At 40.7% G+C, this 15,185-nt stretch overlaps 1 protein-coding gene across 7 annotated transcripts in view; it reads right to left on the bottom strand.

The window, feature by feature from the left end:
* ttc28 (tetratricopeptide repeat domain 28) overlaps positions 1-15,185 on the bottom strand; it is an 886,755-nt gene that overhangs the window by 175,955 nt on the left and 695,615 nt on the right. For all 7 annotated transcript variants that reach the window (XM_059988046.1, XM_059988048.1, XM_059988047.1 and 4 more), the window contains one exon: positions 12,158-12,323. In XM_059988046.1, coding sequence (XP_059844029.1) covers positions 12,158-12,323 — 166 coding nt within the window. The remainder of the gene's footprint in view (positions 1-12,157; positions 12,324-15,185) is intronic.

The raw sequence follows: 15,185 nt of genomic DNA, 5'->3' as shown, positions 1-15,185 counted from the left end.
AGGAGCAAATTAGGCCATTTGGCTCATCAATTCTGTCATGGCTATTCCATTTTCGCACTCAGCCCCAAACTCCTGCCTTCTCTCCGCATCCCTTCATACCCTGACTAATCAAGAATCTATCAACCTCTGCCTTAAATATACCCAGTGACTTGGCCTCCACAGATGCCTGTGGCAACAAATTCCACAGATTTACCACTCTCTGGCTAAAGAAATTCCTCCCCACCTTCATTCTATAGTGAACTATTTCAAGTTTCTGAGGCGAAAGCAGGAGAATAGAGAAAGACTCAATTTATATTTTACAAGTTCCTGGCTGAAATTGTAACTCCAGAGATAAGGTTGTAGAATCTCACAGTACAGAACGAAGTTCTTCAGGCTACAGGTCCATGTCCAATCCATTTACCCATCCATATTACACCATATCCTTCCATGCCTTGCCTATTTGAGTGTGTCTTAATGTCTCTTAAACACAGTAATTGTCCATGATTCCACCAGGCCCTCTGGAGAAGCTCAGAATCATGATATTGAACCAAGAGAAAATAGAATAAGAGAATGCCTTAGGGAGGTCAAATGCCCCAATACAGTACTTTGCTCTAATGGAAATGGGTGGAAGAGAAGTACAGTTCCAAGCAGGGGCGGTGCAACATTCATAGGAAGTTTGTAAGGAATCTTTTGGGAAAAACAACGTGCGGCGACAATGTAAAATCATATAATTGTTTTAACATTTAGTTAATGCAAAATCAGGATTTATTTTATTTTTATTTTATTTAGTGATACAGCGCAGAATAGGCCACCAGCAACCCACCGATTTAACCCCAGCTTAATCACGGGACAATTTACAATGACTGATTAACCTACTAGCCAGTACATCTTTGGACTGTGGGAGGAAACAAATGCGTTCCATGGGGAGGACGTACAAACTCCTTACAGAGGACACCAGGACTGAATTCCAAACACCAACACCCTGAGCTGTAATTGCGTCACACTATCCCTTATGCTACCGTGGTGCCTGACATTGTGCAATCCAAAGACTGGAGATACATTCCAAGCAAAGACTGCTGTACTGAACAGGGTCTTGGGCTTGGCAGCCCATACAACCAAGCACAATGAAATAGATAACACTAGACAACAAATTCGACCACTTGAAGCTGAAAACAAATACAATTTCAGACTACATGTATCACATAAGAATTTGGAGAAACAAGAAATTAACTTTTATTGAATACAACACATTTAATTGCATAATGATGCTGATGCTCTGCAATAGTTCAACGAAGCTAAAATTATCTGTTGATAGTTTTGATTTGTACTCAGTGTCTGAGGCTTCTTGCTTAAGTGTCCAACAATAATCAACCAGCACCGATGGATTCAAGTTGCCCTGATACTGTTTCTCTATGACCACAACGTCCTGGTGAAACCTCTCATCGTGCTCGTCACTGATTTGCAGGGAAGGAGTCCAAGTGGGAATGCAGAAAATGAATCTTTAGTGCCATGTTGTGCTTCAGGGTTTTGTATGCTTGAAGCATGTTGTCAACCAGCTGACAAAGTTTGGTGCTCTGCAGTTGGCAAGAAAATTTTCAACATCCTCAAATGCCTTTCATGCGATTTTCTCACTAGAAGTTCTCACTAGAAGTTCTTTGAATTGCCTGTCATTGATGACCTGTTTGATTTATGGACCAAAATAATGCCTTCCTTAATCTTAGCATCGGTCATTCAGACACAAATTATGAATTGAAATAACAGTTATAGGCAATTTCAAAAAAAAATGGGGCACAATAAGGAAATTTCTTGGTGATTTTCATGATCAGCAGCAAAAAAATCCCTAAGATATACCCAAAAGTATTCAGCAAGCAAAATCTTTGTTGTCAAGTGTAACACGGATAGAGGAACTTCGAATAGCAGAGTCTACTGCAGATCCAAGTTCTGCGCCACACAAAACACAGCTGCCGGATGAATTTGCAGATGTTTAAATAAACTGGTAAGGGGAAGGAAAATACCATCTAGAGCAAGATGAGTATAGCAGCTGATAGTATATCCTCCAGGGCATGTTCAGTTTTCTGTTAAAGAGAAACTGAAAGTTGAGCCTGAAAGACTAATAGAAGTAAGAACTGTCTTGCCAATATTCTTATTGCTTTGCAATCAAACATGATATATATATGTGAATAAACCAAAGAAGCTGAAGGACTGTTTGGATGCTTGCAATCTGAGTAAGATACTGAAGAAGTACCATTATCCCGTGAAGAGAATTGAAAATATCCTACCACATCTGAGCAGGCAAGTTTCTTGGTGCGCATGATGCCAAGAGTTAATTTTGGCAACTGGAGCTCCACATATTTTCAACATTTCCTTTGGGAGATATTTGTGGCTCTAGACATCTTTCAAGATCTGCAACACACCTGAAGGGTTTCTGTGAAGGCTGGATCAGGCATGTGGAGGATGTGCTAACATAAACTATAGCAGATGAAATTCCTGTCTTTGGAGAAAGGTAGATTGTCGCAAAGGCAGGGACTAACAGAAAAATGAGAGCCTGACAGATGTAAACAGAAGGGAAATAAAACAGTGCAATGTGTAGTAATAAAATTTCAAACAGAAGGCATTTCCCTGAGGTCACCAAGGGGAGCGGCCAAAGCCAGATCTAACAATGGAGAAGAGTATGATGAAAATGCCAAGCATGAAAATATTTCTGGGATCCAATGTAAGACATTCATTGTGGAGCTGTACACGTGCCTTCCAGGAGGAAAAATGGTTCACACAGTATCAGCGCAAGTCAACAAAGCAGAAGCTAAGGCAAGATACAGCACTGTGAGGATCGCATTCAGTTGTTATGAGATAACCAGAGAAAGAACAGGAGCCCCCCACCTTCAAGATGAGCTCAGCTGTTTGAGGGATTCGTTTTCAGAGGTGAAACCATGGTGGTACCAAAAATCCTTGAGGGGAAAAATGTTAGAACGCTGTGAGAGAACAGCTATTTGTACTATACTGGCCACGAATTAATGCAACATTGTAAGATTTCACACACAAAACAACAGGTCAGGCAGTATCTGTAACTAAAGAAACAATCTATATCTTGGCTCTGTAACCCTTTTGTCATAGTTTCATTTTCTATGTGTGCTGTCTGACCTGCTGAATTTTTCTAGCATTTTCTATTTTTGCTTAGATTTCCAGAAGCTGCAGTCTTTTTAAAATTTCCAATCAAAACTCATGTGGATTTGCAGAGACTAGATGGCAGGAGGAGCCCTTGCATGAATATCTTATACCAAATTCAAAGTAAATTTATTATCAAAGTGGATTTATGTCACCACATACAACCATGAGACTCATTTTATTGCAGGCATGCACAGTAAATCCAAGAAACATAACAGAATGAATAAAAGACCACACCCATCAGGACTGATAACCAACAATCCTTGTCAATGTCAATGTGCACAGTGGTGGGGAGGGCTTTACCCGTGATGGACTGGGCCGTATCCACTACCTTTTGTAGGATTTTCTATTCAAGGGCATTGGTATTTCCATAACAGGCCATGGCACAACCAGCCAATATACTCTCCATGACACATCTTTGTCAAGGCTATATTCTACCGAATCTTTGCAAACTTCGAAGGAAGTAGAGGCACTGCTGCGCATTCTTCATAATTGCACTTACATACTGGGGCCAGGACAGGTCCTCTGAAATAATAACACCAAGGAATTTAAAGTTGCTGAGCCTCTGATCCCCCAATGAGGACCAGCTCATGGGCCTCTGGTTTTCTTCTCTTGAAGTTAATAATCAACTTCCTGGTCTTGTTGCCATTGAGTGATAGGTTGTTATTATGATACTACTCTGCCAGATTTTCAATTTCTCTCCTGTATGCTGACTTGTCACAACCTTGGATCCAGCCAACAGTGGTGTCGTCAGCAAATATAAATATGGCATTGGAGATGTGCTTAGCCTCAGAGTCATAGGTGTAAACTGAGTGAAGCAGGGGGCTAAGCACACAGCCTTGGGGTGTACCTGTGCTGATGGAGATGGAGGTGCTGTTGCTGCTAATCCAAATTGACTGGGGTCTGCAGGTGAAGATATCAAGGGTCCAATTGCACAAGGATGCAGTGAGGCCAAGGTCTTGAAGCTTATTGATTAGTTTTGAGGGGATGATGGTATCGAATGCCAAGCTGTAGTCAATAAACAGCATCCTGGAGTATGCACCTTTGCTGTCCAGATATTCCAGAGTTGAGTGAACAGCCAATGAAACGACATTTGCCACGAGGCAAATTGGAGTGGATCCAAGTTACTTCTCAGGCAGGAGTTGATATGTTTCATCACCAGCCTCTCAAGGCGCATCAGCAAATCACTCATTGGCAGAGAAAATGATGGACCTGGATTTGGTGCAGTATGTGTCGCTGCCTGCGTCAGAGAGGCTTCAGTGTGTGAAGGTGTGCAGTTAAACAGCAAGAGATCATCATCTTAGTTGCTTTTCTTGTGAGTGCAAGACCCGGTTGGGCATTGGTAATGAGGAACGTTGCAAGTCCGATTCATAGTTCTATTAGTGAATGGCAGGGGGAGCTGCGTGGCGTTAGCTGTAGTGAGGACTATGCCAGAAACTGTGGCATCACTTACCTGCACCCCCTCAAGACAGAGGCAAAGTTGGAGCACTTCACTTGAGTACAAGAGGTGGTGTGGCCCGTCAACCATGCGTAGTCAGTGCCACTCTCCAGTGTTTGTTCGCCAGAAGGCAAGATGTATTGTGTTTGACTGCAGACTGCTGCAACTTTCATGGACTCAGGGACTTGGACTACATTTTTTTCATGTGACTGTATTTTACTGCTGTCTTATATGTGCTATATGTGCCTTGTACTGTGAATGACTGTTGGTACTGTATTTTGTACCTTGGCCCCACAATAACGCTGTTTCATTTGGCTGTATTCGTGTATGGTTGAGTGACAATTAAATTTAAACTTGACCTTTTTTCTTAGGCATTGGTACAACTGAAGCTGTTCAAAGCAGATGAGTACCTCAGACTGTCAAAGCAAGAAGTTATATATATATCAGTGAACACTCCAGCCAGTTATTCAGCACAGGTCTTTAGTACTCAGCCAGGTACCTCAACAGGGCCGGATGCTTTCCAAGGGTTCAATTTCCTGAACGTTGCTCTCATGTCAGCCTTAGAGACTGAAATCACTGGGTTATCGGAGGGTGTCGGAATTCGTGAAGATTCCTCCATGTTTTGATAGTCAAAATGAGCAGAGAAGGCATTAAGCTCATCTGGGAGTGAAGCCTTGTTATCACCTGTGTCACTTGGTTTCGTTTTGTAAGAGGTAATAGCTTTCAAACTTTGTCACAGCTGTTGGGCATCCTTCAGTGATTCAAGTAGACTTTGAGCAAAGATAATGGCCGATCTCCTCAAACTTGATGTCAAAAACAAGTTGATCACGGTCAATTATTTTTCTAATACCTAAAAATGGACTACCATAATTCAAGCACAACTCTGGCTGTCACTCCTAAGCCAAAGGCTGAGCTTGCCAGGAGCCATCCTCCAGACAAGGCTACAACAGATAATGCTCACTACCTCCTGTACTTTTGCAGCTTAATGAGGAGACACGCATGGAACACTGGAGAACGCCACAAAGACACCCAAGCCGTGTCCACAAAAGGCAAATACAGTATGCACAGATGCACACTGTGGTCTCTTGGCAGTTCAATTGTCACCGTTGCTTTGTCCATGCAGAGATGTGAACCACCAAACCAGAACAACAATGCCAGCTGTCAGACTTCCTTTCATCAGATCTTTTTTTTTTAAAAGGCTGCTATTCATTGCTTCTGATCACCAGAGACGCTTGAAAATCATTGAAACAAACTTAAATAATAAAAACTGAATTAAAAAAAATTAAAAATAATGAAAATGTAATTGAAACACTCTAAGACAATAAAAGCAATAAAATCACTCAAGCACTTTGTTGCACTAACTTTACTCGACAGGGAAGGCGATTTGGGTTCACTGTTCATCAGCCAGTGCTCTGGGACGCAAAGATGAGAGCCAGATAGAAACCTCTTTTCAGCTCATCAGTTCTCTGCCGCTGGGCTCAATGGTAAGATCCGCGAGCAGAGTACACGGTCCAATGCACTGGCATCTGATCTCCAACTCACCTCAGCGCACTGTCATTCACCACACATGGGTGAAGTCCAGAGTGTGCTGAGCCGTGGACCGCTGATGACCAGCAGTTGTGTGTTAGTCAGCACAGTGTGGGGCATTTTCTCACCGCTTCCTGACCAGAAGCTGTACATGTGAATGCACCTGCTAATCTGCGAACCTCTCAGACAAATAGCAATTAATGTCTAATTGACTCGAGGATATAAAGCAATAAACCATGATAGTTTCAAAAAAAAGTGTCAGCAATCTAAAACTCCACCTTTACTGCCAAATAGATCAGACTCAGAATCGGATTTAATATCACCAGCATACGTCGTGAAATTTGTTACTTTTACAGCAGCAGTACAATAAAATACATGAAAAATAAATATACAGAAAAAACCGAATTAAATGGTTAAGTAGAGCAAAAAAAAAACCACAGAAATAAAAATGTAGTGAGGTAGTGTCCATGGGTTCAACATCCATTTAGAAATCGGATGGCAGAGGGGAAGAAGCAGTTTCTGAATTGCTGAGTGTGTGCCTTTAGGCTTCTGTACCTCCTTCCCGAATACACTACCTATTACTTGGTTTATCACTCCCGTACTGCTGAGCAGTGTATCATCTGAAATATGAACAATATCATGTGAGATCCTCGTGTATTCCTAATAAAAAAAGGAAAGTGGGAACAAGAAAAAGCAATTTAACTCACACAGCTCACGTTATAGTATAGGTCAGAATTCAGGATTCTTTTCCCTTCCACTCGTGCCTTGGGGATCCTGAGTTATGAACCTATCTGCTCCTATAATTTAAGTAATTTAAACTTGATACGCACTGACTATTTTGCACATATGTCAAATATGAAAGCCCTCTACACCAATGAACTCTCTCATTTATTCCTACACATGTCAGATCTCAGGCTATTGTGCGAGCAACATAGTTGTCACTCTCTTTGGTTCTAGGATTCTGAGCAGGATTTTACTCGCTCTCCCGTGATGTTCACTCCTCCCTCTCTGTGGCACTGGGGCTGTGAGACTGCTGTGGCTGCTATGCACTTCGTGCCTGCAAGCTTTGCGGTGATTTGCCCCGCTGAGAGAGAGGCTTTGGGCTACTCTCGGGATGCAGGTCTATGGTCTCAATTTGCTTCTATTGTGTGCATGAGTTGTGTTTTTTCTCTCTTTCTCTGTGTGTTGTTACTGTCAGGAAGGAGGTACAGAAACCTGAAGGCACATACTCAGGAACAGCTTCTTCCCCTCTGCCATCTGATTCCTAAATGGATATTGAACCCATGAACGCTACCTCACTATTGTTTTAATTTCTGTTTTTGCACTATTTCTAATTTAACTATTATATATATATTTACTGTAATTGATTTACTTATTTATTTTTTCTATAGTATCATGTATTGCATTGTAATGCTGCCACTAAATTAACAAATCTCACCATATATGCCATTGATATTAAATCTGATACTGATTGGGTGTTACTCTTTTTAAAATTGGGTTCTTTCGGGTTTCTTGTTTTGTGGTTGCCTGTAAGCAGACATATCTCAAGGTTGTATCATTTATATAATCTTTGATAATGAAAGTATTTTGAGTATTATCCTGCTCCAAATTTTAAAGAACACATACCTTCTAGTAGACTCTCACTCCGAGAATACTTTGCTTGCAAAACACCCTCCATTTAGTAGTATTTGGCTGACACTCAAGGACCAATCAGCTTCCATCAGGGTCAGACAATCCTCAGAGCTGATTATTCACCACAATTCTAATAGCAAGGGACTAGCTCTACAGAGAAGCTAATAGTCTTGTATGTCCAGGTACACAAATCATTAAAAGCTGGTGCACAGGCATAAAAAGTAATCTAAAAAGTTATTGGAATATTGGTCTACATCTCCAGGGGGCTGGAATATAAAGGATAGGAAATTACTGTTCAGTTGTTCACAGCATTGCTTAGATCCAATTTTAAGCACTTAAGCTCAGGATGAATGCACTGGACTTGAAAAAGGTTCAGCACAGATTGATCAGAGTTATATTAGGACATAAACAATTAAATCATGATGGCTCACTACATTAAATTTGGTCTGTATCCAACAGAATTTTAAAGGTTGTAGTTTTAAAATGATAAACCAATTGGACAGGAGAACGATAAAGGAACCACTGGTAGGGGTGAACAGAGTAATGAAGTATTATCCTAAAGTTACAGCACTGCTCTTCAGGAGTGAAACTTCTCAAAGCTGTATGCAATACGATGAAATGAAATTTTTACAATGCCTTTATTTCACTTCTCGGCTTCTCTGTGCATTTAGGCTGTTGAACAGATCTAGCCTAATGCAATTGTGGAAGCTAAACAATCAAGTTCATTATTTTCATTCTGATTCCTTTAAAACAAATCAATACCATCAGTGAAAAAAACACACAAAATAAAAAGAAAATTCTAATTTGAATAAAAATCCCGAGTGATGATCCACATCATCGTTTATACTCTCAACCAAGCATTTGCTCTTCCCAAGACACCAGAAATCCATACCTATAAATCCTAGTAATGTGCTCCAATTCTGTTAAGCATGTGGTCAGTTACTAAAGTGGATTTAATACTGAAACATGAATTGAAACATAGCAGAACCATATCATTTTTTTTGCATTATTCTCTTGACAATCACAGCTAACAACCCAAGAATGCACAATTAGGCAAAGATGCCTGTAAGGCAGGCCCATGTGTATGAATGATTTACTTATATACACTTTGTCAGTGGTTTGGTCATGGGGTTGATACCTGAAAAGCAATAAAACTGCAAAGTTCTCCATTCAGTCCATGCTGTCTACTGAGACCCCTTCCTTCCTTATCCGACCCAATCATTCGACCTTTCCACCCAAGACACACAAAATGCTAGAGGAACTCAATAGGCAGGCAACATCCATGGAAAAGAGTACTGTCGACGTTTCAGGCCAAGACCCTTTAGCAGCAACTTCACCACCCAGATGCTTCTCATATAGGGGTAGCCAATATTCCCTGTAATCTGCAATGTCCAATCTTGTGCTGTGCAATTTTTTTCCCTGTGACAACAGCATGTGCACACTGAATACATAATAATAGCAAAAACTGTGAATTACAGTGAATATATATAAAATAAATACATTAAATAATAGTGCAAAAACAGAAATAAAAAAAAGTAGTGAGGTAGTATTCATGGATTCAATGTCCATTCAGAAAGCAGACAGCAGAGTGGAAGAATCTGTTGTATTCCACTGCCACTATTTCCAACATTTTACACAAAGAAATACCCACCAGAAGTACTGAGTGGAAGGCAGCATCTTAGGCCATTGTTCTGGGGTCTAGTAAGATTAGTAAGTTCGTAAAATTAGTAAATTGGCAAGATTCATTTGTGGGAAATGAAAGTTAATCCCTTATTTTAACATGGTGGTGAATTCTTCCAGACTGAGTTGGTCATCTCTGGCATGATTCATCACACGTGCTTCGTTTCAAAAATAAATCAACTCAGTTAAGAGCAATGCATGGTGCAGACATGAACTGAAGTGGAAAATCCAGGATTCAATTACTTCTCTGCCATTGAATTAAGCCAGACCTGCAGCTGGTGCGGTGTAACTGCTTTTAGTACTCCTGAGTTAGAGACACAAGAAGAAGCACAACGCTTTACAGTATCAGCGACCTGGGTTCAATTCCCGCCGCTGTCTGTAAGGAGTATGTACATTCTCCCCGTGACCACATAGGTTTCCTCTGGGTGCTCCGGTTTCCTTCCTCCCAGAATCCAACGTTGCTAGGTTAATTGGTCATTGTAAATTGTCCCATGATTAAGCTAGGGTTAAGTTGGGAGACTGTTGGGCTGTGTGGTTCAAAGGGCAGTAGTATCTCAATAAATACAAAAATAAAATAAATACTAGACTACCATGCAGTAAATACTGTTAAACAGTGGCCAGTGTTTCAGCAAAGCTCTGATGCACAACACAGTAAAGTATCCAACTAACACCCTTTATCCAGGTTCAGATAGACTGGAGGCAACAGAGAGCAGAAAACATGGTTAGATGCTTTCACATCATTGGAAGAAGGAACTGGTGGAAAACTGAACATATTAGCTTAGAGTCATAGAAAAGTACGGCACAGAAATAGGCCCCTTCACTTACCTAGTCCATGCTGATCCATTTCGTTAGCTTCCTAGCAGATGCACAATCATATTGGAAGAAATTCTGAACAAAAGTATACTACTCTGCCAATTGTATCAATAGAAAATGTGTTGTTACTCCAAGCATATAATTTTCTGATCCCCTTAATATACAGTATACACACAGTGACCACTTTATTACACCTGCACACCTGCTCATTAATGCAAATATCTAATAAACTAATCATGGGTGTTTGAACCAAACATCCAAATTAGGAAGATGTATGATCTAAGTAACTCTGATGTGGAATGATTGTTGGTGTCAGATGGGGTGGTTTGAGTATCTCAGAAACTGCTGATCCCCTGAGGTTTTTATGTACAACAGTTTCTAGAGTTTACAGAGAATGGTGCGAAAAACAAAAAGCATCCGGTGAGTGGCAGTTCTGTGCGTGAAAATGCCTTGTTAACGAGAGAGCTCAGAGGTGAATGGCCAGACTGGTTCAAGCTGACAGGAAGGCGACAGTAACTCAAATAACTTTTTTATTGAGATACAGTGCAGAATCAGCCCTTCCTGCTCTCTGAGCTGCCCTGCCCAGCAACCCTCTGATTTAATCCTGGCCTAATCACGGGACAATTTACAAAGACCAATAAAGCTACCAACTGGTAAGGCTTTGGACTGTGGGTGGGGGAACGGAAGCACCTGGAAGAAACCCATGGGAAGAACGTAGACTCCTTAAAGACAGCGGCTGGAATTGACTATAGGGTGTTGTGCCAACCACTATGCTACTATGTGCCCCAACAATGTTGTGCAGATGAGCATCTCTGAATACACAACACGTCAAACCTTGAAGAGGGTGGGCTGGATCAGCTGATGACCATGAACATACAGTCAGTGGACATTTTGTTAGGTACAGGAGGTACCTAATAAAGTGGCCACTCAGTGTATATCTACTCCTTGTTAGCTATTTCTTCATGGAAAGCAAGACACTCCAATGCCTACTACAGTTTTCATGCTGTCTTTAATTGATACAATAGCAATCTACAATTCTAACTCAGCTCTCACATAATGATATCACACACATATATGTTTAGCAAGATAATGATCAGTATTGAGTTTCCTAATAGAGAGGCATCCTTTTAGAATGGAGATGAGGAGGAATTTCTTTAGCCAAAGTGTGGTGAATCTGTGGAATTTGTTCCCACAGGTGCCTGTGGAGGCCAAATCATTGGGTATATTTAAAGCAAAGGTTGATAGATGCTCAATTAGTCAGGGCATGGAGGGATATGGGGAGAAGGCAGGAGATTGGGGCTGACAGAGAAAATGGATCAGCCATGATGAAATGGCAGAGCAGAATCGATGGGCCAAGTGGCCAAATTCTGCTCCTATATCTTATGGCCTCTTAAGTATTTTGGGGATTGTATTCTACAATTCAATTTGTGTATCCACAGGCCATGTGGCTTTAATGCCTTCAATCAAAGAATGACTCTCATTTACTTGATTTGACTATAAGAACCTTATTTCAGACTCAGTGTGGCCAGGTTCCCAGGATGAATGCAGGGAGGGGGAGCGGCATTAAAAGTGTTTGTGAACTTAAAAGTGCAATATTGGATGTAAAAATGTTTTTTTCTCTCCTCAACTCATTTGCTTTTATTGCATTTGAAAATTTAATGCTTCATGATAAAGAAAATCAAACTGTAATACATAGCAAAGCAAAGATGGAAACAAATTCCAATGATGCAACTCATTACGGCACTAACTGCAAGGCCTGTCATTAACTAATTTTAATGATAAACACTGTCACGGTCCATAATAAAGCATGTTGCATCTGCCTATAATCTTCAATCTGTCTCTGCATGAAGCAAATCAGGAATGACACCTTAACAGAAAGAGGATATCAAAATCAATAAGAACCTTTCAAAGAAATGCAAACTTTACCTGGTGTAGTAGGAATCAATGCCAAGTGCTTCGCGAACGTTGGTCACATACTGCTCAAGAATAGAGAAACTGGATGTCTGCAGGTTGATGCTGCTGGTTTCATTAAAATCATTGTTGTTTTCTGCCAGACCATCGCCCAAATAGCATTCATGAAATTTTAATATCCCTACATGAAGACAGAGAATGAGAGGAATTCACATGGAGTATTACTGCAAGTAATAGAGAGCTGGAACCATAAATTACACTGCCAAGAGCATTCAGCACACTATTTAATGATTGGAATGGAGTCTGGCTAAGTGTGAGGAGCCAACCATTGGCTTTAAACTGAACAAACTGGTTTCAATTTGGGGTCTGCAATTTTGATCACTGTTTGAAAGGACAGAAAGGTAATTGTTAACTAATAGTTAACAAAACTGAAAACTGGTTGAAATATTTCAGCGGACAGCACAGGTTTGAAATAACAAGGGATTTTCACACAATCCTTGCAGTTAAAAGATGATAAGAATAGAACAAAAAAAAATTTAAAAACCCTCAGCTCAAGAAGTATATTTCCTCTGAGGATCTATCCTGGACCCAACATATCACTGCAGTCACAAAGTCACAACAGCAGCTATATTTCATTAGGAGGTTAAGAAGATTTGGCATGTCATCTAGAACTCTCGCAAAATTACTACAGTGTATTGTGAAGAGCATTCTAACTGGCTGCATCACCATCTGGAATGGGGGTAAGTGGAAGAGACTGCACAGGATCGAAATAAGCTGCAGAGTCATAAACTCAGACAGCTCCATTGTGGGCACAAGTTTCTGTAGCATCCAGATCACCTTCAAGGAGTGATGCATCAAAAAAGCGCCATCATCATTAAGGACCCCCAGCACCCAAGCCATGCATCGTTCTCATTGCTACCATCAGGAAGTAAGTACAGAAGCCTGAAGGCCAACACTCTCCCTCTATATATTTTTTTATATATGTATATACGTACACACACACACACACACACACACACACACACACACACACACACACACACACACACACACACACACATATACACACACACTGTAATACATGTTTTTTTCTATTATTATGTATTGCATTGTACAGCTGCCACAAAGACAACAAATTTTACCACATTTGCCAGTGATATTAAACCTGATCCTAGTTCTGATTCATCAGTATTTTAATGGAATGAACCAGAAGAGCAAGGAAGGTAACTGAGTAATATCCTGAGAGATGCCATTACCTTTATGGAAAGAATGAAGGAAGATGGAGAACATGGGACCGGGAGAGGAGCTGGACTGAAAGTTGGCACAGATTTGAACAGGTAAATGACACCCTTCTATGGAATGATTCTGTAAGGGGACTTAAGTAACATCTATCAAGTTTCCTTACCTTAAAACAAATTATCAAACCCATTAAATTATTTTAAATAACCATTTTACTTATATTAATTTTCCTTTCCCAGTTATTTTTAACTGAGTTGAAATTCTCAAACCATTGTAACTTGGGAGGACTTGTTAAAAAATTGTGTTTATGCTACTGATCATATGTTCCAAATAAAACATCTTTTGCCTGACAGAATATTTGGAATGAAATGTAATATGTTAGCTGGGAAACTGGACTGCACAGGGCTGTTTTGATTCAAAGCTATGCAATCCAGAACTGATGTAAGCCAGAGTATATTGCATCAGCACTTACACCCAGGTGAAGTCACACTGATTATGAAATTGGACTGCATATGTCTGATCAGGATCCATATTCTACAGTCCACATTTTCCCAGGATCAGAAATATATCTAATAATATCAATCACCATGCAACATACCCGTGAACTCTTCCCAGCATAAATTGCTCCCCGATCCAGAAGCAATTATCCTTTGGCAATCACAAATAAACAAAGAGCTCAATATGGAGATCTATACTTAGACACACTTAAAGTGTTAATTGGCTTATAATTGGACACTTAATAAGACTTCTCAAAAACTCATTGCTCACTCAATTCAAGAACTTTAGTCTGTGCTTGAACTAGCAACAAGTACACTCGAAGAGTAAAAATTAGCAAGTGCTGGAAATCAGAAATAAAGAGAGAAAATGCTGGGAAAACATTGCAGTGGAAAGACGTTGTTTCATCTTCTGGAATCTACAGAAACAGTCCTGCGCCTTTACAAACAGGAGAAAGTATGCAGATGCTGAAAATCCAAAGCTACACACACAAGATGCAGGAGGAACTCAGCAGACCAGGCAGCATTGATGGAAATAAGTCCTGGTGGCGTGTCTCAGCCCAAAATGCCCAATGTTTACTATTTTCCATATAGCTGCCTGATCTACCGTACCTTTATTTGAGTAACATTGCAAACTTCTCAGCTTAATGTTGAATTCTACAACCTTAGGTAACTCAAGTTCTCTGCTTGCATCAAGTTCAACCAATTCCACTCTAGGTCATCATCTGTGGCATGGTGAAGTCTTTCACTCCACTACCACCGCCTGACCTGCTGGGCATTTCCTGAATCTCCTCATTTCGTAACATTTGTGTTCCTCTGTTCATGTCCCTTTGTCGCTAAGTGACCTTATTAACCTAGCAACCTGATGACAACTTATCCTCATGGCGTCCCAGACTGAGGTAGAGTTTGTTTGTTAAGCAGGTCCGGAGGGAAGGAGATCCTCACACCTCCTTTGGTAGAGGCGTATCTCCACCCCACCACCCCAGAGGTACAGCAAGACTCCAATAATCCTTAATCTGATTCCTTGGAAATCCTGAAGGTTCAGCATTAGGCTCACCAAGTCATGTGTCACGTTCCTTTTCAGTCCCCACTTCTGATGATCTCTTAGCACTCATTAGGTGCTTCTCATGCACCACTGTGCCAGTTTCCATGCTTCCTCTAACATACCAGGGGCTCAGGGCTTGTGCTCTCTCTAACACATCAGAACCCCCATTTCCATCTGGCCTTTAACATGTCATCATGTCAGTACCCACGTCATAATATCCAAAGGTTCCAAATCTGGTATTCCATTTCAACTTACCTGACTCACT

Source organism: Hypanus sabinus, chromosome 13, assembly GCF_030144855.1.
Source record: "Hypanus sabinus isolate sHypSab1 chromosome 13, sHypSab1.hap1, whole genome shotgun sequence".
In the NCBI taxonomy this organism is placed as follows: Eukaryota; Metazoa; Chordata; class Chondrichthyes; order Myliobatiformes; family Dasyatidae; genus Hypanus; species Hypanus sabinus.
This window is presented reverse-complemented; position numbering and strand designations above follow the sequence as displayed.